The sequence below is a fragment of the Gastrolobium bilobum genome, unplaced genomic scaffold (genome assembly GCF_033153095.1).
Source record: "Gastrolobium bilobum isolate Gb01-03AN ecotype WA unplaced genomic scaffold, APGP_CSIRO_Gbil_v1 utg10499, whole genome shotgun sequence".
NCBI classification, from domain to species: Eukaryota; Viridiplantae; Streptophyta; class Magnoliopsida; order Fabales; family Fabaceae; genus Gastrolobium; species Gastrolobium bilobum.
In genome coordinates, this window is record NW_026897582.1 from 8,456 (window position 1) to 34,043 (window position 25,588).

At 34.1% G+C, this 25,588-nt stretch overlaps 2 protein-coding genes across 5 annotated transcripts; both read right to left on the reverse strand.

Moving 5' to 3' along the window:
• Positions 1–1,028: 1,028 nt before the first annotated feature.
• Positions 1,029–1,675, reverse strand: LOC133308282 (large ribosomal subunit protein uL15x). 2 transcript variants are annotated; one of them, XM_061508891.1, is made up of 2 exons: positions 1,403–1,675; positions 1,029–1,324 (listed from the first exon to the last, which is right to left on the reverse strand). In XM_061508891.1, exons 1-2 carry the CDS (start codon positions 1,643–1,645, stop codon positions 1,205–1,207), a joined length of 363 nt encoding a protein of 120 aa, XP_061364875.1. In that variant the 5' UTR covers positions 1,646–1,675; the 3' UTR covers positions 1,029–1,204. The 2 variants fall into 2 exon arrangements, with proteins under 2 accessions (XP_061364875.1, XP_061364874.1); XM_061508890.1 differs by having other exon boundaries at positions 1,029–1,675.
• A 2,998-nt stretch (positions 1,676–4,673) lies between these two features.
• On the reverse strand, positions 4,674–11,388 carry LOC133308263 (DEAD-box ATP-dependent RNA helicase 20-like). 3 transcript variants are annotated; one of them, XM_061508872.1, is made up of 10 exons: positions 11,097–11,388; positions 10,491–11,005; positions 10,219–10,398; positions 9,968–10,129; positions 9,712–9,866; positions 6,668–6,760; positions 6,405–6,490; positions 6,101–6,327; positions 5,100–5,333; positions 4,674–5,020 (listed from the first exon to the last, which is right to left on the reverse strand). In XM_061508872.1, exons 1-10 carry the CDS (start codon positions 11,150–11,152, stop codon positions 4,896–4,898), a joined length of 1,833 nt encoding a protein of 610 aa, XP_061364856.1. In that variant the 5' UTR covers positions 11,153–11,388; the 3' UTR covers positions 4,674–4,895. The 3 variants fall into 3 exon arrangements, 1 of the variants encoding a protein (XP_061364856.1); XR_009751141.1 differs by lacking the exon at positions 4,674–5,020 and adding an exon at positions 5,477–5,564 and having other exon boundaries at positions 5,195–5,333; positions 5,692–6,327; XR_009751140.1 differs by lacking the exon at positions 4,674–5,020 and having other exon boundaries at positions 5,195–5,333; positions 5,477–6,327.
• Between the last annotated feature and the right edge of the window lie 14,200 nt (positions 11,389–25,588).

The following is a 25,588-nucleotide window of genomic DNA, read 5'->3' on the forward strand; positions in this document are numbered from 1 at the left end:
TTCTCCTCTATCTATCTCATTTATTCTCATCTGGGCGTTTTTTTATTAATTGTTTACTTGTCATTTCAAGAGGCTTATTGGTGAGAACATCTGATGGGTAATCAACCTTTCCAAGAATGTAACGGTAACACAAATCTTAGTTCAAGGGCCAGTCTTGGGCTTTCAGCAGTGCTAATTACATTCCATTGGTTTCGGGCCCACTGCAACAAGTTTAGCAAGCACTAAAAGACTGAAACCAGCATTATATATTTTTGCAAACACATCCTCAATGAGACGCCTAATCCTAAAGAAATTAAGGATGGAGACAGAAGGAGTCCAACAGTATATTAGAGTGGTAAACAAGCACTCAATACATTCATTCTTCGAAACTTTAACAGGTGAAAAAAAAGAAAAAGACTACAAATGAATATTGACATCTAACCATGGGTTGAAGTATTACTGGTTTTCAATTTTTCTATATGCATTGCTCACTACAGCACTGTTTCTACTTCTATAAAATGTTTAACCTTTGTCGCCACAAACACAGGATGGAGAAGAAAGCTCAGCTCAAGCTGCCTCATTCCAAATCAGCATTATGAATGGTAAAATTATCATCTTTCACACCATATGCTCATGATTTTTAATGAATGGGATGCATTCGAACGCACACATACATACATAACATGTATAGAACCGTGGCGAGTTACATGAGCATCAGTCCAACAAGCAGTAGGTTCAATTCAGCATTGGATTATGAAGTAGAAGGATGATAACTAGAAATGTCATTCTAGACAGGCCCTAATGAGAAGGTGCACGAGAATGAAATAAAAACACACAGCATCCATTCACTTTGTTAAGTAATAACCTAATGATAACTAAATGACAAAATAACCTATTTAGTTATTTTGTCCATCACAAAATGTGAATAATATAACTGAGACCCAAATGTACTCCAGAAGCAACGAGAAGAAGGAGCATCAGAGTATCTAATGCGACCATTCTAATACGCATATTAGTCTAATTAACAGAGATAAGTGTTAAAACAAAAACACACAGCATCCATTCACTTTGTTAAGTAATAAAAAACAAAAATGATAATTCAAAACATTCAGCATAAAAAACGAGACTAAAACATGAGATCTCATATTACAACTAAGTCACTACAGATCGCAACAGTTCAAAACCCTAAATTTCAAATAAATTTTAAAATTGAATACCGTTAAGATCAAGCGGTGAGGACAACGGCACCTCCAGCCTCCTTGATCTTCTTCTCAGCAATCTTGGAAACGAGTTTGGCCTTAACGACGAGGGGCTGGTTCTGTGGCAAAACCCCCTTGCCCAAAACCTTAAAGAACCCGAAGTTGGTGACATCGATCAATGGTGCCTTATCCTTAGAAGGATTGTCCTTAACCTCTTGGGGAACCAAAGACCACAGCTTGTCGATGTTGACAATGGGGCAATAGAACTTGTTGCGGAGCTTGTGGAAGTAACGCATTCCAACCTTCCCGAAGTAACCGGGGTGATATTTGTCGAACAGGATTCGGTGGTGGTGCATGCCACCGGCGTTACCACGACCTCCAGGGTGCTTACGGTGTTTTCCGATACGACCGTGGCCGGCGCTGACGTGGCCTCTCTTCTTCCTGTTCTTCTTGAACCTCGTCGTCATTTTTCTTCTCTTTCTCTTCTCCCACTATCTACTGAGCGGCCGAAAGACACCAATTAGGGTTTCGGGTTTTATAAACCGAGCGCGTTCTGTTGATTTACTAATTTGACCCCTCTCAACTAATTCAATAATTATTAGGAAAAAGTTAACTTATTTGAGAATTACTTATATTTTTGTGATTTTTTTATTATATATGTCCTCCTAATTTGTTAAGGAGTATATTTTTTATCACACATGTTCTTGTGATTTTTTATTTTTTACAAAGCACAAAAATATATGTGATTAAAAAAAATTATTAAAGCATAGATAATTCTGAAACAAACACACGACATTGATGAATTTTTTTCTAATTATTATTATATCACAGGTAATACATCCTTATAGAAAAACAAAAAAATTTCCTGTATATTAATATCCAAAAGGTTTCTCGTGTAATTACGTGACAAAGTTATGCATGTATACTTATTTGGTTTGCCTGAAAGCTTTTAACCGTGCATCTTAAAAAGGGGGGAAAAGAGAGAGTAAAATATTTAAAATGAATGAGAAATTACGTTTTCTACCTTGAAATTTTATGATCACAAGTCGGATTAAGTTGGTTTTAGATGAAAATAAAAGCTAAACTAATTAAATTAGGTGATGTTATGTTGGACTAAATAAATTATTATTATTAACCTTATCCAACCCAACTCAATCTTAGTTGAATTTGTTTGGCTGAAATGATCAAATTGACTTCTTCTTTTAACAAATTTATTATGTTGATTTAGTTTGAATTTAATCAAGTTGAGAAAATAAAATTTGATATCTAAATAAATTAATTTTAAAAGTTAGTACAAATTAAATAAAAATCAACCCAACTATAAAATTGGTTAGATCAAAATTGATCTATAATCAACCCTATCCTTGATCATTCGACATTAAATATTTAAATATTGAGTTAATAATTAGGAAAATTATTTTCTCTAAATGAACAAGCCGATGTATGAGATGCATTTTGTTACACTAAATTAACAATTCAACGGGTATAGTTTAGTTGGCAACGGCTAAATAGAGTGAGAAAAAAACCTAGGTTTGATTCCTACCAAATATATATTTGAAGAGGGGTGATAAATTTTAATTATGACAAAGCCCCAATTTAAAATTAGTCTCATAATCGGCTCAAATAATTGAAGTTTATGGGAATACTTGGAGAACCGACTACCTTCAAAGAGGTAAGTAGAGTTGGTATATATAAAATAAAATAAAATCTTTTCTACTAATTTGACACTATAGACTTAAGAGTAATGATTGATATTTGAGTTTTTTTTTTTAATTACAATGAGGATACGAATTTTGAACCTAAAATTTTATCTAAACTATCTAAACCTATCACCACTAACACACTCATAATGGTTATGATATTTGAGGTTTGATAATCTATTAGATTACTGTCTGGTACATTGGACTTATAAGATAGGTCTATTGGTAACGAATAGGGTGGAGGTTGCAATACTTTAAAAAGGTAATCTCATGATTGCAGTATCTTAAAGTCGTAATTATGAACCCGCCCTGAATATGATTACTATGGTTTATCCAAAAAAAAAAAGGTAATCTCATACTTACCAAGAAGAATATGTTAAGGTTGATGAAGGTCCTAGAGTGCCATACCTCTTGGAGGCTGAAAGGAGACACAAAAACAAATACAAGAGGGATTGAGTTGGCCACCCGTTTTAGTGTGATGTAGTGATAATGTGTGTTTTGTTTGAAAAGAAGTGATGATTACAAGATGACTTAGTGAGTCAGCTTTGAGATAGCCAATTTTCAAGCCATGGATGGAGATTAATCGTGTAATTGAAATGTAGATAACGCAGCTCAGCAAACTAGGTCCAAGGGAGGTGAGAAAATTGTGTTAGACTGAATGTAAAGGGCATGCCAGGTAATATCCAGTATGTGCTCCTTTTAGTGAAAAATATTGGGTCAAAACAACTCATCTTACTTGGCTAAAAGACCCTTATCTAAATCATCATACTTATCTTCGTTCCCAAAAGCCGTTTTCATTTCATTCCCATTCCTAGGTGCTTGCTCTCCAATGACATTATGTACTACTTTCAAACTGACTTGTGAGAAAATAATCCTAAATATAAATATTTAAATTGGAAAATTATCACATGATATGATGTTCTCAATTACTGTAATCACAATTAATAAACAGTGATATTTACAGAAAACTTTTAGTGGTACTTATAAATTATCTACCAATGAAAAACCATAAATCCATAATCACCAAAAAATTAAGAACTTGGAATCAAGATCCTCCCAGTTTTCTTTAAATAAGAATCTGTTGATTATGATTTGAAATATCATTATCAACTATCGACCACAAGCAATTAAAAACAAAACCAACGATAGCCTGTTAGCTAATATAAACAGAAAGTGAACCAAAGTAAGAATCTATTGATTATGAATCCTCATAGCTATTCAGGCACATTTCGATGCTTGATATTGGCTGATCGTCCACATTTAACCCATCCCACCCTCACCTACTCCAATAAAAAATTACGATTAACCCATATAAAGAACCAATTCAATCGAAAGCTAAGCTTAAGTTGATCTGATAAACAAATTACGCTTAACTCATATAAAGAATCAATTCAACCCAAAAACTTAAGTTGTTAAGTGAGATTATATTAATAATTTTATATATCTCAACACACTCCCTCACACGAGAGCCCACTGCGCTTAAAACGTGGACAATGCACAGGTCCACCTACATATGAGAATAAAGAAATTCCACCGAAAAGAAAATGAGAGGCGGCGAGGATCGAACCCGAGACATGAAGCTCTCATACCATATAAAGAACTAATTCAACCCAAAAGTTTAAGTTCTTGAGTAAGACTATATTAATGGTTTTATATATCTCAACAATCCATAATGATAGTCACCTGCCTCGGCTACCTGACCTAATACACCAATCGGATTAACTCATTGCTTACTATGAAAAAGCATCAAAACTTAAAAAGAATGGTCGGCACGCTAAAATAACAAAATGCAAATTAGAAGGGCGAGTGGGTAAATCCAACAAATTAGGTTACAAGTATCAGTCATTTACAACACATACCTTGTTGACTTTAGTCATTGTAAGATTAATTGTTTTTCTTCCTAAAAGCTAACAATTAATGTGTTGTTTCAAACGTAATACGGGCAAACTGCCCCCCCCAAAGAAAAAAAAATGTGGTTTATATAAATAAAAGTTGTAGAGATTGGCCAAGGCAGCACCTAATACATACCCTGCCAAGGCCTCTTTAAACCTCCTATAGGAATGGTATTAGATCCTGATATTGAACCCCGACCCCGATTGCCATAGCCTCCTCGTCCTCTAGAACGAAAGCTTCCCTTAGACCCTACAAAATAATAAGAACTAATTAAACATCATCCCAATAAAAACCCTCAGACTTCAGTGTTAAAAAGAAAGTGAATTACCAAATTGACCCGAACCAGCTGACCGAGCCAATGCTGACAATGAAGGACCCACAACCTGACCAGCATCTTGTAAAATCTTGATCAGATCCCTAGCATACTTGCCATTGGCATGTGTGAAAAAGGTGTATGCAGTTCCTTTAGCACCTGCACGACCAGTTCGACCAATTCTGTGTATATAATCTTCCAGGCTTGATGGAAAATCATAATTGATCACACATTTTATGTCTTTCACATCTGCAAGCAACAATGTAAGACATCATCAGGAATAAAGTGCAAGGCTTGAAAAATGGAGATAACTGCAAAAATCCTTATCCCTGCCCCGTAAGATTTTAGAGATCAAACTCGAGTCAACACATTCATCACATCAATGTGCCCACCTTAACCTTTCAGGGATAAGGAGCAGCTTCACCATCACTGCCATCTACCACATCCAATTATCGACTAAGCATGTATGAGTCAACCGGGCTGCAAAGACAACCAGCTCTATAACTGTGGATGGGGATCAATCAAATCGACAATGTTCTTAAAAGCGGACAAAAGTTGTATGACTTGTATCACTTTAGGCAAAACTAGCAAATTATAGGTAACTAACCTTGTTTTGCCAATCATGTACATTGCCACGCATTAACCCATCTTATGAAATTTATAGGATATCAAATGATATACTACCTCAGAAATTATAGATCAATATTCAAGCCATATCAATGGAACTCTGCCCCATGCATCAAGATAACTTGACATCTCTAAAAAAGATAGTTCCCAAATTAACAGCAGCAGGTAGTCTACTGACTGCAGCAAAACAATTTCATCTCTGAATGCAACTCATTAATCCCGTGGTCAAGTTAAAGGCAGTTCCAACACATTGACAATATGGCCCCCACACACACCCAAACCACAAATTATATCAAGGGGAACTGGACAGCAGCCGGCCGACTCGCCTATGGTTAAAGTTTTAGACCTATATCAAAAATCCTAAGATTCTAAACACACAGTGATCCTACCAAGACCCCGTGCAGCAACATCAGTGGCAGTCATTACTGGACTTCTGCCACTCTTAAATTCAGCCAAGACCCAGTCTCTTTCAGCCTGATTTTTATCACCATGAATGGATAGTGCTGGCCATCCATCCATTCTCAATTGTCGAGTAACTTGGTCACAACCCTTTTTTGTCTCCATAAATATTAGAATTCGGCTCCCATCCATCTCTTCTTTCAGCAGTCTGATCAATCTGCATTTGCAAAGCTGGAGTGTTAATGTGGTTAGCAAAAACATTGGTCACTCTCTACTACCAGTGAGGATACAAACCTATTGTATTTCTCCGTGTCTGTAACTATTTCAACAACTTGATTGATAGATTGATTTGCTTTCAGTTCTGATGACCCAATAATTACCTATAAGATCATGATATCCCACAGGAAAACACACTCATCAATAATCACCTAAATAAGGTTTAATTAAGTTAATGCATAGCATAACAAAAAAGAATTGTTGAAAAAATCAATAACGAACGAGAACAGAAGTCCATAAATGATTGTGAACATATGAATTGGAAAAACTATTGCAGTAACCTTATATGGGTTGCGCAGAAACTGCCTTGCCAGAGTTTCAACTTCCCTCGGCCATGTAGCACTCCAATATAATGTCTGCCTATCTGGTCGAATCTGTTATTTGAAATCACCAATGTAACTGATTAAGTGTATCTCTAAAGCTAACGGACTCAATATGTTACAGTAGTATACACCAGTAGCTCATGAGTGATCCTAGAATAAGGGCTAAAGGGTACGCTTGGTAAGGAAGTTGGGAAAAAGGAAGGGGATAAAAAACGAAGTGACATGAAAAGCTTTGATTATGGCAAATGGGTGGAAATTCATAGAGTTTACTTTCATGATATGGGAAGAGGGGCCAAAACTTATGACTTGTAGAGAAAATAAGTTGCAGTCCACTTTAAAAAATCCCATATATCTTTTGTACCAAGAAAGCATAGGATATGTATTTATATTCCAAATTTTCATGTTCCACCAGCTCATTTTTTTCCAACATAAGACCTATACGACTCAATTGTTGATGTAGACAGTCAAAAATAAAATTATTTGAGGTTGATATTTGTGATTAATTAGGGTTTCTATCCTATTCAAGGAGTTTGATTCTGTGTGGAGTTTGATTATGTGTAATAAATATTACTGCAACATTTTAATAAGACACTGATCTAATCAATGAAGCACAAGACAAAGTGTTAATCACCTAGAGATAAAGATACCAGAAAATGACTTCTCTTAATAATAATGAGTTGCCCCTTGAAGGTAGTTCCACTAATAGGCCACATTTCTTTAATGGAACCGATTACCCATCATAGAAATCTAGAATGCAAATCTTTCTTGAATCGGTTGAATTAAGAGTTTGGAATAATATTGAAGAAGGATATGAGTTCCCCACCATTCTTGATGAAAATAACAATGGGTTCCCAAAAAAGATAAAAGACTATAGTAAATTGAAACGTAAAGAGGTTCAATGGAATGCCAAGGCAAAGAAACTTATAACTAATAATCTAGGAAGATATTAGTACTTCAGGATTGCTTCTTGTAAGTCTGCTAAGGAAATATGGAAAACCTTAAAGGTCACACATGAAGGAACAAATGAAGTTAAAAATTCAAAATAAAATGCTCTCACTAGAGAATATGAAATGTTTGAAATGCTTGATGAGGAGAATGTTTATGATTTACAAAAACGTTTTACTCACATCATTTCAAGATTGAATGTCTTAGGTATCCGTTACAATAATAAGCAATTTGTCACAAGATATTGAGGTGCATGACCAAAAAATGGGACACGAGTTTCGGCTATATATGAAGCAAAAGAACCTATCTAATATGTCTAGCTATTTGGGAAACTTCAAGAATATTAATTTGAAATAAAGAGACATGCTATAAGAGATTAACCCAGAAAGAAGATGAAGAGAATTTCTCTCAAGTTTACTACTCCAAAGGATCAACAAAATGAATTGGATAAGGAGGAAATTGATATGGATGAAATGACTCTTTTCATAAAAAAATATAGCAATTTTTTCAGGAAGAAAAATATCCAAAAGAACAAACAAGCTACTTCCCTAAATAAAGGAAAAGGTTTAATGCAATGATGTCCTAAACTAACCTTTAAGCAAGGACCCAGAATAATTTGGGTACCAAAAATTCATTGAATAAACTTGTTTTGTTACTTTTGTAGGTACAATTGTATTTGAAAGCAAAGAGCTCAAAATATTACTAAAATAATGAATGCTCCAAACACATGACTAGAGATACAATAAGGTTTTCATCCATCATCATGAAGCAACATGAACATGTCACATATGGAGATAACAACCAAGGCAAAATTGTTGGTATATATAAAATTGATAAGTCTTTCACTACTTACTAACAGATGTTTTATTGTTGGTATATATAAAATTGATAATTCTTTCACTACTTACTAACAGATGTTTTATTTGTTGCAGACTTGAAACATAATCTTCTAAGCATTAGTCAATCATGTGATAAGCAACTTAGAATAACATTTGACTCATTAACATGTAACATTATTAATATGCTTGGTGGTGAAGTTAAATTCATAGGTCATAGAGTTGATAATGTTTATATGCTAGAACTAGATGAGTTTTCTTCATATGACTCTAAATGCTTGTTGAGTAAAGATGATGAATTGAGGCTATGGCATAAACGTATTGCACAGATTGGAATGGGTTATCTAAATAAATTAGTGAAAAGGGACCTAGAAATTGGGCTTCCTAAACTCAAATTTGAAAAAGATAAAATGTGTGATGCATGCCAAAAAAGTGAACAAATTGAAGCTTCCTTTAAACGTAAGAATGTTGTTATAGGCCACAAGAAAAACGATGTTTGGTGGTAATTAATATGCTCTTGTGATTATTGATGATTAATCTAGATATACATGGACATTATTCTTACCTCAAAAGAATGAAGCATATAAAGCATTTAGCAAAGCATGTTATGAATGAGAAAAATATGAAAATAGTGCATAATAGAATCTTGTGATTTGAGAGTGAATCAGGATAAATCTTATTTTTGATCTTCTTATCCCTTATCTTTTAAATTCCTCATCTTTAATTTGACTTTTGTTGTTATAGTTGCATTTTAATCTTTATTTCTGCAATGTTTTTTTATTAATTCAATGTGCATTTGTGGTTTCTTGATCATGAACATTAGTTTCTCCGTAAAGAGACCTTAAGGGATTAAATTTCTTAGACATAAAGAAACCTCAATTCACCCTCTCAAGGTGCAAAACCATTCTTCCTTAACAACTAACAAGAATATCTCTTAATATAATGATCGTATTTTATAAAAGTTTAAGAATATCAAAGATAATCTCTTAGGAACAGTTATCATATATCTTTATATTATATGATTTATTTCTGTATTTAATTAGGATTATGAGTATTCTATCGGTATTTAATATGAATGAAGCTTAGTGCTTCATCTATTGTATCATATATATCACATCATTCACATCAATATCAACGTAGATTTATTATTTTGAGTATTCCTTTACTCTCTTCCTCCTTCCCTACCTAAATCATGAAAATTTCAACAGTTTTAAACAGTACCTGGCCTATAATTTTCCGTATCTGAGGTTCAAATCCCATGTCCAACATTCGATCAGCTTCATCCAAGACAAGATAAGTCACTCTCTGCAGGTCTGTATGCTGAGCTTCCAACATATCTATCAGACGACCAGGTGTAGCAATAACAATCTCAACACCTGCCAAGTACCAAAAGTTAATCATCATGTTCATGTTACTCCACAATTATGATTAGTATAAAATAGGCCATTCATATTATACATAGAGGCAAAACAAGTACCTCTTTTAAGGTCACGGATTTGAGGCCCCTTTGGTGCACCACCATAGATGCATGTACTTCTAATACTTGCCTGTGAACCAAATTTCAGAGCTTGTTCTTGAATTTGAACAGCTAACTCTCTAGTTGGTGCTAAAATTAAGACAATGGGACCTTCACCATGTGCTGAAAAAGCAGCATAAACATCCATTATACCACATAGATAAAGCGGAAACTCTGCCTTTGACAGATTAAAGAGGGAATCCAATTCATACCCAATCGAGGTTGTGCTTTGACATGCACTAAAGCAGGAAGCAGATATGCCAAAGTTTTACCCGAGCCAGTCTCAGCAATGCCAATTAAATCTCTACCCTTCAGAGCCATGGGCCAACCCTGAGCCTGAATTGGAGTGGGCTCAACAAAACCCAATTTGGCAAAGACCTCAAGGCAGTAATCTAACATCTCAATAGAGTACACAGTCAGACAAAGGAACCAAGAAGAATCATCAACAAGCACAAACACAAAGAGCATAAACTAAGTAAAATACCAGGAAAATTTGCCTCATTAAACATCCGAATAGGTTTCGGCACATCATGCCCTTGCACGGTGATATCTCTACTGGCACGGTACTGCATAACATCATGATCAGTCATGGCCTTAATCGAAGGGCTCTCAAAGTAGAAGTTCTTCTCAAAAGGGACCAAGTTTCTAAAATCTTGCTTGGGGAGTGCAATATTGTCCAAGTCATCCTTAGAAGATCTACCACCATGTCTACCTCCAAACCCGGAACTTCTGCCTCCATTACCTCCTCTCCCGGAGCCCCTAAAACCGTGAGTTCCGCCTCTTCCACCGCCACGACCCCTTCCACCACCACCACCACCACCACCACGACCATTGGCAAATCTTCCACCTCGTCCAACGTCAAAGCCTCCACGAGGGGGCACAAAGGGCGGAACCGGGGCGACGGGTCCGGATCCGAAACCATTGGGTCCAGATACGGCGTAAGGACCACCGTAAGGACGCGGACCGCCGCGGCCGCCAAAAGACGGCGGCACCAGGTCACTACGAACGATGAAATCGTGTTTGTTTTCATTTCAAGAATCACAAACAGAAAATTAAAAAAAGAAAAGAAAAGAAAAATGAAGGAACGAACCTGCGACGGTCGCGAAAAGAAGTGGCGTCGGAGTATCTGTTGTCGTAAGGGTGCATAGCTAGGGTTTCGGTAAAAAAAAAAGAGGGGAAATTTGGGAGAGCGATGAAGATTGAGGAATATGAACAAGTTGGTTTGCTATTTGCTATGAGACTGTGATGGATGGAAAGGGAACACGGTTCTTTTTGGGTTTTTAACACGTTCGAATATGATCGTCTCTCTCTCTCTCTCTCTCTCTCTCTCTCTCTCTCTCTCTCTCTCTCTCACGGTATAGGTCACTGCGCCTCTGAATGTCACCACCCCACCGTCTCCCGCACACCAATTAATATTGTAATTTTAAATGATAAATCATCAGCACGGGTTAGAAATTAAGATCAGCACCCGTTCTCAATTAAGATCACTCTTTTTTAGCACTATGATTAATAATCATAAATTTGTCATTAAGTATGGAAATTGATTAAAATCAATAGAGTCATTTGAATCCTTGCAATAATTAGAAGTATTAATATTTGAGTAAATATTTTTTTAGTCTTCAGCAAATTTTACGATACCTTTATTAATTTCTAGCAATAAAAAAGATCATTCGTCATTCTGATCTTTTCAGATTAAGCCCACGTTAATCCTTTAGTTTTTGGCTTTTGATTAAATGAGTTTAAATTGAAGGAGATAAAATAAAAGGTGAGTAGGTGTAATATTACTCTAATTAATGGTATGTAAAACATTTAAAAGAATATAATCAATTTGTGATTTGAATCCAACTCTATAAAAATTATTATATGTTTTGAACTGATTTAATAATCACATCGTTTTATATAAAGGATTCGTTTTTTCTACGGTCATAATTTATTTACATTGAGCCTAAAAAAACGTCGTTTTGAGACGAAAATCAAGGTATTTTTGTAATTATAATTTATTTCAGCGTTATTATAGTCTTTTTCATTATATTTTTTAATTTTTCAACTCGAAACGACATCGTTTTGGAAGTAAATATAGATAACTTATCTATACTCACTTTAGAAATATTAAAACCTTATATAAAATAAAGGAAAATTATTTTCTCATGTCGTAGAAGAGTTATTTTTTCCTACTAGCGACCCTTCGATTCTTGTACAATATTTTATTTTGTTTTTGTTCAGTCCTGGATAGACCGTATTGCTATACCATAGGGTATGCGCTCAGAGATAATGTATATCAAGTGTATACTAGGCTTATAGCCGATGTCCCAATCACTGCGCACAAGCAATAGGCTTATAGCCAAGGGGTGGGTGTGTGCACAGTGTGGGCAGAAGTAGTAAATGAGTTCTGAATATCTACCTTGGGTCTTTAACCTCTTATTTATAAGGGTTACCTCTTGGGCTTGTGTAGATCTCCCAGTTGTAGTAGGATTTAACTTCCTTTCTGTTGGGATAGAGACTCTATCCTTAACTGCCTTACTGTTTTATATTGTTAGGATAATTGGAGAATTATCCTTTAAGGGATCCTTGGGTAGGTGGTTAGGATATGAAAATATTCCATAACAATTTTTTTATTTTTTTAATAGATGTGGGTTCCACATAAAATGTATCTATAGCATGAAAAAAATTTCTTCTATGACATAGAAAATCGAAACCCTTATATAAAACCAGATTAAGAAACTAATCATTTTATGTGAATCAGTTTGTGAACGAAATTAACTGAATCGTTTTTCCCCCATAACTATTAATATTTTTAATTTTACCTTAAAACTAGTTTGAAACAAAAAAATTTAAATCGTTTTGTAAAAAAATAAAATCAGTTTCCGAACCAACTTAAAATTGATTCGGTATGGTGGCAAAAAATTAAAATATCACTATTTTAATAAATAATTACGAATACATAGTTGTTTCGAAATTATTTACGAATTTATTGCACTCATTCACGCTCAAATTAGACGTGATTATTCACGTCCAAATTAGGCGTGACTCCCAAGGCATTCACGTCTAATTTAAGCGTGATAGTCATGCCTAATTTGAGCGTGACTCATCTAGTGTTGACACGTGACACAAAAAAGTCAACTTATGAACCGTAAAACTTTGAAAAACCATAACATGTGATTCAGGTATCCAAGTCAGGTGAAAAAAAATTTGATTTTACAAAACTTTTCGAGATCTACGCAGTGACACCTCATTTGATATATATTTTATCTCTCAGATAAACAATTCAAATTTACAATAATGATATTATAAGAACATTTAAACCATAAGCCTCCGAGTTCTGTGTTTGTTTATAAAGAAAATCAAAAACCATGAACAATTCAAAAAAATAATAAATATTTGATTTATGATTTAAATTAAAAAATCAAAATTTTTAATTTTTAATATAAAAAATAAATAAAAATTTGGTTTGTGATTTAAATTAAAAAATTTAAAAAAATTATTATTAATAAGGAAAACAAAATAAAGATTTGATTTGTGATTTAAACTCAAAAACCAATTTGAAAGATTTGTATTAATAAAGAAAATAATTAAATAAATATTCTAAATCTTTAAGGAAGAAAAATTTTATTCTTAAAAACCATTCATAAGCTTCGAACGAATCCAGTCTTTTTATACTACCATTATTGTAAATTTAAACTTTGTTTGTGAGAGATAAAATATATCAAATAAGATGTCATTGCGTAGATCTCAAAAAGTTATGTGGAATCAAAAAAAGAATTACCTGATTTGGAAACTCAAGTCAAAAGTTATGGCCTTACGAAGTTTTACGGTTAAACTATTAACTTTTTGTGACATGTGTCAACACCAGACGATTCACGCATAATTTAGGCGTGAATGAGTACAATAAATTCGTAAATAGGTTCGAAACAACAACTTATTTATAATTATTTATTAAAAATACAATATTTTAATTTTTTTGACTCGGTATGGCATAAAAAATCAAATCGAATTAAGCCATAGTTGTTAAAATCTCGATTTATCATTACGATTTTACGTTTGTACGATTTTTTTTATCAAAATATTTTATCAATATTCCAATACGGTTTTATGATTTTTTTACATTACGATTTTACGTTTTACGATTTTTTAATCACTTTTCGATTTGACTTAAAATCTCAATTTTAATAATATTTTTTTTTTTTTTTGGACATTACAGGAAATCGAACCGCACACCTAATACACCCTAAACACACCCAACACCACTAGCTATCCCTAGTGGTGCAAGATTTTAATAATATTGAATCAAACTGTATTCGTCCTTAACTCATATTAATAAACAATCACTTTTTTAATTACATGTTATTTTAGCAACTAATTATACATTTTTTGTTACAATTTATTAATTATATATTTAAAATGTTGCTCAAATAGAAGAAGTAAAACACATTATATAGCTTATACCCAATATAAAGTAATAATATTCGGAATAGAAAAAATAACGATATGAGAGTCTTCTAATATAAGTCCGGCTTAAATTAATTTGGATAGAAAAAAATATAACTGTTACCTAAAAAACAGATTATTTAGCTGAAATACATTTTATTTTATTTAATCCCATTCAATTTGATTCTCTGCATTTGCTTCCCTTTTAGAGGGGGGAAATCTTGATAGGACTCACTTTACCCTTGAATTATCCAATTACTATTGGAAAAAAGATAATACATATGTGGGATGAAACTTAAAAATAAAAACATATCTAAATTTTATTATATCTAAATCTTAAGATAAATACACTTACTTTTTATTACTCTTTTGACTCCAATCAAATACTGAGCTAATTTAAGTAAATACATTGTAATTCATATTAAATAAAACTGTTTATACAACATTACCCAATTATAGAATATAACATTGTCTAAATAACACGTCTCTTTTGAACAGAATTTTCCATGTCCATTTCACTGGTGAAATTGACAACAATTTTATTCCCAAAAATAAAAAATATGATGGACATAAGTCTTCTGCGATCCTAATATCCTACGTTTTCTTTAGATATTATGGTTCGAGAGCTCTATCTCCTTCCTCGTGACCAAAAGTTGTAACATGATTTCATAAGCTTGCTTCATTCAGCAAATCAGCTCGCTTTTGCTAGTGTGAGAAATGTACTAGTTATCCTTGTCTTCTCTCATGCACCCTGTAAGCAAGGGAAGGGTTTGATTCTTAATAGACATGAAAAGGATTTGATTCTTATCTGTTGAATCAGGATAGGAAATGAAGGACAAACGCAAATATACGTTTTCGAACAATTTTCATGAAAATGAATAAAAAAGTAAAGTTCAGAAATGTTGTCATGATGATTGTAACTCCACAATTTCACTATCTTCTCTCTCTTTTTTTAGTCTTATTCATCAAGCATTCATTAATTTGCAATTCTTATTTTCAATCTTCCTAGTTTCATCCGAACCCAGAAGCATATATTTTAGTACATTTATTTGAGACTCGGAGATTAGTAGTTAAGAGGACTTGCCTGAAAAGCACATACACTGAAAGAAGTTGAATTTTGAGTGACCTTTAGTTTGTGATACAAGGCCGTAGGATGCCAAGCCATCCATGTAAGGGTCAGGCACAAACACCTCGCCATTGTAAACCAAGGTAACTTCACAGGACTGTGGTGCATTTTTCATTACGAACTCTCCTTTGCTCAATTTGTTATTGCGCCTGTGTTCATATACATAATTAAGATAACTAATTAGTCAAAGAAGATTAACTAATCCTTAACCTTTAGTAAGTGCTTGTGACATTGTCTTATCAAGGTCACTTTCACTTTGTTCTAATAAAAAATACGTGATTACTGGTTTTCTGACAAATTATAGTTGCATTACTTGTTAAGTGTCAAGCAGGACAATTCCATCTCAAGATAAAATTTTACACCCTCTGTCATCGAATTTATGAATGAAATCCAACCAGTGGTAGCATACCGTGAATAGGGTAGCTTTTTTATTCCAATGACAAGGTTGGTTAGGTTAAGAATAGATATGAGATCCAGAATGGCTTTTCCTGTGTCATTGCTCTCCAGAAGCAACGTTTCTGCCATTACCTGAGGAGAAAAAATAATTGGTTTAATTTTCGCATATGGTTTTGTGGTTTAGAGATATCATAAGAGAGTCATAAAATTACACCTTGGCTTCAGTACTTAGCTGGATGTATTTCTGCAAAAGATCCTTCCTCTTGTTGTTCACTTCATTCACGTAAAGTCTCACTTGTTGCGGGGTTAGTTGGCTTCTATCAAACTTCCCAACTATCAGATATATCATTACCAGCAAGCAGATATCATTTAGTGGTTGAGAATTGAGATGTATTCTTGATAGACAATGCACAATTTTGATATTTGCATGCTATAATTTATGCAAGACCACTCAATAGAATGGTTGATTTTTCAGATTGCAAAAGTGCAGTTTGCTTCACAATGCCACCAGTAGTAACAACATACAAACTAAAAGGATGTACTTTTTATGAGTATTAATAATATAGCAATGGCAAATTGGCAATGCCTTCAACAGCCTCATTATGTAGAGTGCTATAGAATCACGTACACAAGCAATCATATTCTCAATTTACTCTCAAGATGTAGGTGTCACTATAGAAACAAATTCCAAAGGAAAAATTATTAGCAAAATCTGTTTTGTGATTCAGGACTAATATACTAAACTCAATTGGAAAACTCTTCATGTGGAAACGAGAGTTAAAAGATGAAAAGGTTAGCTGTTACCTGGCGTAGGAATCAATGTGATTGGAGGAGAGACATGAATAAGAAAAATACGAGCACCAGGAGAAACAGCATGATCAAGAGCCCATTTCACAACATCCATGTCATCTTTGCCAACAGCCACGTAAAGGTCATCAACTCTTCTATCTTTGTTGTTTGTTATGCTCTTGCCATCCTCAACTATTTCCACAATCTCTGATGACAACACTTGTCTAGAATAATGGCCATAGTCATCGTTTTCTTCACCACCAGCCTCGGAGATATCATTAACTCTGTTTCTGGTACTAGTCAAACTTATGTTTCCTCCTAATGTTTCAGAAATCTCGGGAGTCGCTATTTCTTGGGAGTTATAGCCGTAGTGATCTCTACCAGCACCAAAATAGATGCCATTAACTTCATTTCTGTAATTTCTCTTGAGATCCCCAAATGCCTGTGCAGTTTCTGACCACCATATTGAACTAGAATAGTAATCCTTTGCTTCTGTTGGGGTTCGAAACTCATCTTCCATATCTATGACTCTTTGTCTCTCCTTCCCTCACATTACAAAGGAGAATAGAAGAGAAAGAGAATGAATTGTTTGATTCTAAATTGGAGTTTTATGAAGAGTTCGTTGCTATCAAAGCCTCAAAACAAGTGAAGAAAGGAGATTCTCTTTTGTCAATTTACAACTAAATATGGTTTTATTAATATCTCCTAAGTACACTACGCGGAATCTATTTTTTTTTTTCTTCCTATCACATAGGCTCCACATACTTTTTATGTGTATATAAGAAATAATTTTATCTCCTACAACATGAGAAATATCAAACTATATATATATATATATTGGTGAGCTCTCTTGTCAATATTAGCAACTCATTGGATATGTCATTCTATGCTGACTCCTTGTTACCTTCCTTTTTTGGTAGCAAAAGGGTCTTCTGGCTCTTCAGGATTTATCACTTTACGCATATTGTAGTCTATAGTCGCTTTAGCATTGACTCATTCAGGATTAGTTGGGACCTAAGCATCTTTGGCTGTAAGCTTCACATTTTTTTAAAGTTTTATGATCACGTGGGTGCTTGGTTTAATGCCCAAGTTTCCAGTAGTTTTGTATGATTTACCCTTCTCAATCAGTATCTTTTGCAGAAAAATCAATCAGCTAGCAGAAATTCTCAACATGTTACTTGAAGAAACTAAACGGGGAATTGTTTATCTTGCCAGCAATGTAATAGCTTTTCGTTGATGTCAATGTTGTAATCCCCAAGCGCCTTAAGTTGTCGTATTTATATAGTTTGAGGATAAATTATAAGGCCGTGTTATGTTTAGGTGTTACCATTCCAACAATTTGCTCATCATATGAAATAACCAATATTTGGATGTACTTGAAAAGGCTTTTACCTTCTCTTTTGACAAGCCACAAATTTGGCATGTTGTAACTATAGACCTATGTTTAAATTTAATGAAGGTCCTTCCTCGCGACACCATTTCCTCCACCCCAAGAAACAAAAAAACAAAAATCAGATTTTTTATTATACATCTAAAAAGTTATCAAAGGCAATAATCCACTTTTTCGGATTTTGAAGTGTGAACAAAACACGACACATTTTACTATGTGACGAGTAAAGAATCTTGGATACACCATCCCAAAAGCTAGCTCAAAGGGTGGGAGTGCCCAAGACCTTATAAAGGTCACATTAATTGCACATACAACTAATGTGGGACTATATATCTCAACATTGAGATTTAATTTTTTTTTATAAGAAGAATGGGGCGGTAAAGATGAATGGCACATCACTCGGTCATATAAGCTTAAGCTTAACTCTCTGGTATAAGTGTTGGGAAAAAGACACATGAATGGTTCAATGATTTCATTACAGGGAGAAATAGCTTTTCTGCCCGATTTTTATCCGGTTAAAACATCACATAATTTGACAGAACTTTGGTTGGGTATCATAGGATATTTGTATAACAATCAACGGAGATATTAGCTCAACCCTTTGGATCCGGTCAGGGGCTCATACAAAGAGTTACATCCCTACATTAATAAAGTGGGATTTTTAGTACATAGATAATGGATCATTTGATTGCAGATTGACCCATATGGCATGCCCACCATAGTCTGTCATCCGCTTTATTTTGGGGACTACACATTTGTAATAAACGTTCAAACAGAAACAAATCCTAAATTGAAGATGAATAGATTTTGATGAATGTGATGCATTCCATTGGGGTTTTATTTACTTGATAAATTTTCCATCAATCAGTCTAAATTATTGTTGCTATATCACTAGGATAGAGGCAAAGGGTTCATGGCATGGACCAGAATTCCACTATCTGATTCTGATGGAAGGACCATTTAAAGGAGAAAAAAAAGGATGATTATGACCTAGAGCTGCCACATTACCACTGCCTTACTCTGAGTAAGACAATTATATATATAAAAATAATGTAATGTAATATAAGATGATGGTCGGTCATAGTGTTATCATGTTCTCTCAGTGCTTGATCACACCATTACCAAATAGGTAATTGTGGACTGTATTGATCCCATAATGATGAAAATTGAGAATCAAGTTGTCGACATATCCCGTTCAAACATTGCATTTTCCATTAACACATAGCTTAATATATATTTTTTTATCCTTATCCATTATATTTATTTTTAATTTAATTCTTATACCAATTATGTTTAACATTATTTTTACTGCCTGTCTTCGTTGTAACCGTAAAAGTTGCATGAAGTTATTTCAATGTATAAAAATCAGATTAAAAATGACTATAACATACAGAGACAAAAAAACATAATATTTTTAATCTTGGATTGTGATACTCATTTATAATTTAATCCTTACATTTTTACTGTATTATAACTCCAATAATAATAACAAACAATATCATATTATAAACAATTAAACACGATAAGAATAAAGGGTGATTGATCATTTTGCCCCTGAATAAAATAAATATTACAACTTTGCGCCCATTCCAAAATAAAATATCAATTTGTTCCAGTTTGACCGTTGATCGTTGACACTCACTTAACTATATCAGTGAATTGGACCATGTTAATTTTTTTTCCATGATATTTTTTTATCCAAATGAGTTTCTACATTAATGTACTTGTACATTTGGACTTGGGGATGGTCTTTGGGATTTCATAACACCTACAGGTAGTTGCTCCGCGCAAACCGCGCTGGCTGGAGAACTTCAAATTCTCTCCTTCACTTTATTTTTGGTGTTTCCTGCTATTAAAATGAATAAATCGAGTGAGAGAACGATTGAGAATGAATAATCAATATCGCTTGCATTTATAACTTATTTTCACACATTTATGATTAATTTCTTGCTTCTTTTAACTTAGAAAGCACCATATGTTGGACGCATATCAATAGTCCTAACCAATTAAAGGTACAAAAACCAAGGACTAGAATTGGTTCCAACATACCAAAGTTTCATTCATGTTGAAGAATGATGCAAACTTGATTCAATTGATACGACTCCTACATTTGGAGTTCGGGAGAGGCTTTGTGGTTTCATCATACCTACGAGAACTTTGTGTAACATAAATGAAGGTATAATAGCAACAAAACATTGTAATGAACATAATCATTGAACTTAACAATTAAGTTTACATCAACAAAACAAACCACAATGTCACTAATATTAAAACTTGTATATTCTCATTGGACATGTACATATGTTATAACCAACTTGCTTGTAGTGCCTAAATCTACTCTGGCTACTTGAAGATTTAGCCCAATTCATCTCATTTTGTATTATTGATGATTTGGTCTTCCCTTTGGGCATACCAAGTTCGGATCAGGTAATACAGTTGGTCCATCGCTTGGCGGAATTAACAACTCATTATTGATTGGATACCATTGTGCAACATATACTTGAGCAATGTAATTCATAGAGAATACAAGATCCACGTACTGATGAATATTCATGGATGTCGCCTTACATACTGCTATGTGATGAACCCTTAGTTCATCAGGTTTTTGAGCATGAATTAGTATAAATTTGTGTGATTAAATGGATGAAAAAGAGGTCAATATCCTATAAATTCCTAAATACAAGTTCTGGAAGTTGTATTGAAAATTTACATTGTTCTTGTAGGGAATTGAAGCTCAAAGAAGCAAAAGAGAGAAGGAAGAAGATTCTGAAGAATGGAAAAATTCTAAGTGTTGGGCGCTAAAACGCCCAAAGTCAAGAGTTTTAGCGCCCTGCTGCAAAATGAAGCCAAAAAGTGCTGGTGTTGAGCGCTAAAACGGCCAAATCAAGCGTTTTAGCGCTCGGATGTGCAAAAAGGTTCTGGTCGTGAGCGCTAAAACGCCCAAATAGAACATTTTAGCGCCCAAGACAGTTGAAAGCAGTTGGGCATCCGTCAAAGTTGGACGCTAAAACGCCCATAAGTGAACGTTTTAGCGCCCAAGTCAGTTTTCAGTTGTAATTTGTAAACTATAAAAGGACAAGGGGCCTTCATACTCTGACACACAATCCAATCCATCATATCTCATTCTGACTTTTCTCATCACACTAGGAGAAGGGAGATCAGATCAGGTCTTTCATAGATCTGATCTGACTCCTCATTTTCTTTGAATTTCCAAATTCTTAGGATTAGTTCTTGTAATAGTTAGTATTTCCTATGTAATTGCACTTGGAGATTGAAGACTCAACTATCATGTCAATGGAGTTTGATCTTTCTTCTCTTGTTTGTATTTCAATTATGTCTTAGGAGAGTCCTTTGTAGTCTGATTCAATGGAACTCAAGTTTGAATTTATGAATGGTTAATTAGATGTTTTGTTTATCTATTATGTGATTGTATGAAGTTGTCTTGATTAATTCTTCATGTTGAGGAATAATGTAGAACAGACATGTTTACATTGTTTCTCTATTTTTGACAACTTCATCATCAGTGTTCTAGTAGTCAAGGGATTAATGCTAGGATTCTAATGTGATCTTAAGACCTTAGTAATTAATGCATGTATTAAGAAAGGAATCATCAAGGGATTGGGGTTTCTGATTAATGTGTTTATCAGGGTAGTAATGGATTACATCTTGAGATGATAAGAAAAAGGTTGATCAACATCACATAGTAGATAATTCATAATAGAAATTGGTTCATCTATAAATTTATGTTTGAGGGAAAATGACATCTGACTACTTGTTTACATTATAATTTATATTTTATTTATTTATCAAGTTTTAATTCATTTCAGTGTAGTTTCTGGTGACAAGAAATCTATGCAATCTATAAACTTTTGTTTGATTCAACTCAAGTACATATGGTTAGTCAGTGCTTGACACAAATCCTCGTGGGAACGATCTTTACTTATCATTTTATTACTTGTACGACTAGTGCACTTGCTAAACGTCCAACACTATGACATGGCTATATGGATACTAACATCAATGTTGATCAGATATTAGACATACATCATCCCTATGTGTCACATGACTGCGTAGATTGGCCAGAAACCATGACGAATCATCCAACTTCTCACCCGGAGGTACAAAGTAGCACATGGTTATCTCCACCATGTGTTGTCACAATCAAAAGTGTCCCTCTGTATTTCCCATACAAATAAGTGTCATCAATTTGAATTATCGGCTTGCAAATTTTGAAAGCCTCAATGCATTGGTGAAATGTCCAAAAAATCCTTTCAAACAAGACCTTATCATTGACAAGCCAATGGTGGACAAAATAATCATTAGTATCAAGCTTGAAGGCAAAACCCACAGAAAATTGCAGCATATATGTCAACCACATGGGTAAGAAGGCATATGATTTGTCCCAAATCTCAATCACTAAATATCTTCATAATACCCTTCATTTTGGCCTTGCAAGCCTTCCTATAGGATATTCTGCAGACATACATATGTAGTATCATCTCTTACATGAGAATTGATCGAACAGAAAGATCTTCCTTTAACATATCTATCAATTGCGAAGAAGAATTAATACTTACATTAACATTCCTCACTAAATAAAGAAAATAAACATGCCAATGTAATTGTAAACCATACAAGATATACCTAAAATGGGCGAGCATATAAACTCTAAGTCCATCTGTCTATGATCATGGGAAAGAGTCTGGTTTAAGTAGGTGTGATCATCACCCCACTTACGGATCACCTATTTGTTTCCATTCTTCGGCATGATTGCCCTCACATACCAGGGACAACCATCAGCATGGTTTCAGCATTTCATCATAAACTATGTTCATCACTTTTTGCAACTGTGGTTGTACGATGGATCTTCACACAAAACAATTTTATAGCATGTTGCATTTCAGACTTGGACTCGAACTCATGTTGCATAAATAATAGGTCCCCTAATTGCCAGGCACTGTTCAACTCATCATCATCATACATCATCTCTTCAGTGAGGTGCGCTCAATTAATGTATGTATAATGTTGCCTATCATTCCAGAATGGCCCAATCTCTAACACTACACCTAAACCATGATATTTTTATCAGATGCATTAACAAGATAAATATGACATGTTAAATAAAAAAAGAAATTTACTAACTAACCACTATTAACTGTGTCAACATGAAGTGCTGACAAAAAAAGGGATCTCATGTTTACTGAGTTCGTGTCAACATCAAAATTACCCTCCACGTCAGTATTCTATGAATCACCAAGTGGAATAACACTTTCAGTTCTCCCTCCTCATCATTGTCCATATCCTTCTCATCATCATCTTTTTATTCCCCTAATGTTATCTGACTTAACATTTGTGGAGGTGCAGATGAGCCGACAAATTTGTCTTCTTGACCAAAATATCGTTCAGTGCTCACATGCATAGGTAAAGAAGATAGGTGACCATAATCAATTTAGCATATATCTCAATAAATAGTTCTCTTTCCTTTTAATATATGAAACTATAACACAATCCACATCTTCATCATCATTGATATTGTTATCAATATAGTACCCTTTTTTAGTCTAGTACCTGACAATCAAGTAAGAAATGCATTGGTTGCCTTGAAGCACCAATTTTTGATGAATTCTCCTTTTGAGATTGTTGTATATAGTGTCGCGTTTGATTTGCAATGTTTTGGTTTGACCTTCAAAGTGTGCGTCATTGGGACCTTCAAGTTTCCTACCATTGATAGACAATTGCAATATATGTGTTGGAACTTGAGTTCATCTTTGCCACAAATTGGGATTAGGATTTGAATTTGGGATCATATTTTTGAACAAAAATTGAAATATCTAAGTATAATGACAATGATCTGATAAGGTTAAAGATTTAGGGATGGTGGGATGAAAGTAAATTTGATGGGTTGGAATAAAGATGAAACAAGTGAGATTTTGGGATAAAAAACCGATATAACTAAAATGAGACAGAAACTCACTGATATAAGACTTTTGGGCATCATTTACTTGAGTAACTAAGTTATTTACTCGAGTAAATGAGTCACTCAACAATTACTCCAGCACAAGGCTCGTGTACTCGAGTAACTTGTTCAAAAGAGTTAAACAGTAATATATTGATGTATAATTTTAAAAAAATGTTAAGATCATGGTTGTTAGTATCGCACGATACGCGATACGTATCGTGCGATACGATATGATACAGTGGCAAATCGATACGGATCGCAATAGCAAATCGTTTTTGGCATGAATCGTGATTTGGAAACGTGGAATCGAATGATTCAGTTGTGAATCATGAATCAAAATTTTTTTGCGATTCAAAATATAAACAAAATTAAAAAAAACACTCAACAATCGCAGGATTTGGAACAACATGTTTTTATCTGAAAGGTTGTTTTCTTGAGAAAAATCAGGGATTCAAAATCCCATTTAAAAAACAAAAGGAAACAAGAAGTCAAGAACAGAAAGGTGCGAAGGTGCAAACTGCGAAACAGAAAGAGAACAGCAAAGACAAAAAAATAAAAAACGATACAGAAGGAGAGACGACTTGCAGAGAGGTGCGAAAGCAACAAAACAGAAGCCTACTTGCAGAGAGTTGCGAACAGAGACGACTTGCAGTAACTTATAAGAAGCAACCAAACAGAAGGAGAGACTTGCAGAGGAGAAAACGCCTTGCAGAAATTTCCAAAGAGTAGCGCTCAAGAAGACTTGCAGACTCTGTGTAGAAGAAGACTTGCAGAGGAGTAGATTAAGAGAGCGTGTAGAAGAAGACTCACAAAAGGCAGAGTAGATTCAGAGAGCGTGTAGAAGAAGACTCACAAAAGGCAAAGGAGTACGGGTACTATTTTTGAAATGGGTGATTTGATTTGTGATTGAAATTTGTAAATTGTAAATATATTAAAATATTATAGTGATGATTCAGCTGAATTGAAAATGTATGAAAGGATCAGAGGAATACATTATATTATTATAATATTATGAAAAAGCTGCAGTGCTGAAGTCGTTCTCAATTTAAATACATTATTTTTTTTCTCTCTTTTACAGTAACAGAAATAATAAAAATGGCTCCAAAGAAGAAATCCCAAAAACAGAAGGATATAACTTGGGATCATTATAAATCCCTTGGGAATAAGTTGAATGTTAAATGTAACTATTGTCCCAAAACAATGTGGGGAGGAGCATTTAGAATGAAGCACCATCTAGCTGGAACACACAAAGAAGTTCTTCCATGCCAACAAGTGCCGGAAGAGATAAGGGATCTATTTAAAAAAATATTAGAGGATGCAAGAGAAGATGATGAACTAGAGTGCTTCGATGATAAAGATTCACAAAAAAAGGGAGCATGGATAGTTTTATGATAAAAGGAAAAAGTGGAAGTGGCTCATCTGCTATGAAACAACAAACTATAAATTCAATGGTGAAGGATGGAGATTTGGTGGTTCGAGATATTTGTAGATGCATAT

Excerpts from the sequence above, each read along its gene's own strand:
- LOC133308282 (XM_061508890.1), bottom strand. The coding sequence starts at position 1,645 with ATGACGACGAGGTTCAAGAAGAACAGGAAGAAGAGAGGCCACGTCAGC.
- LOC133308263 (XM_061508872.1), bottom strand. The coding sequence starts at position 11,152 with ATGCACCCTTACGACAACAGATACTCCGACGCCACTTCTTTTCGCGAC. Across the intron at positions 6,761-9,711 it reads TACGGAAAATTATAGGCCAG|ATTCGACCAGATAGGCAGAC; the intron begins GTACTGTTTAAA and ends TTCAAATAACAG. Across the intron at positions 6,328-6,404 it reads GACACGGAGAAATACAATAG|ATTGATCAGACTGCTGAAAG; the intron begins GTTTGTATCCTC and ends TTGCAAATGCAG.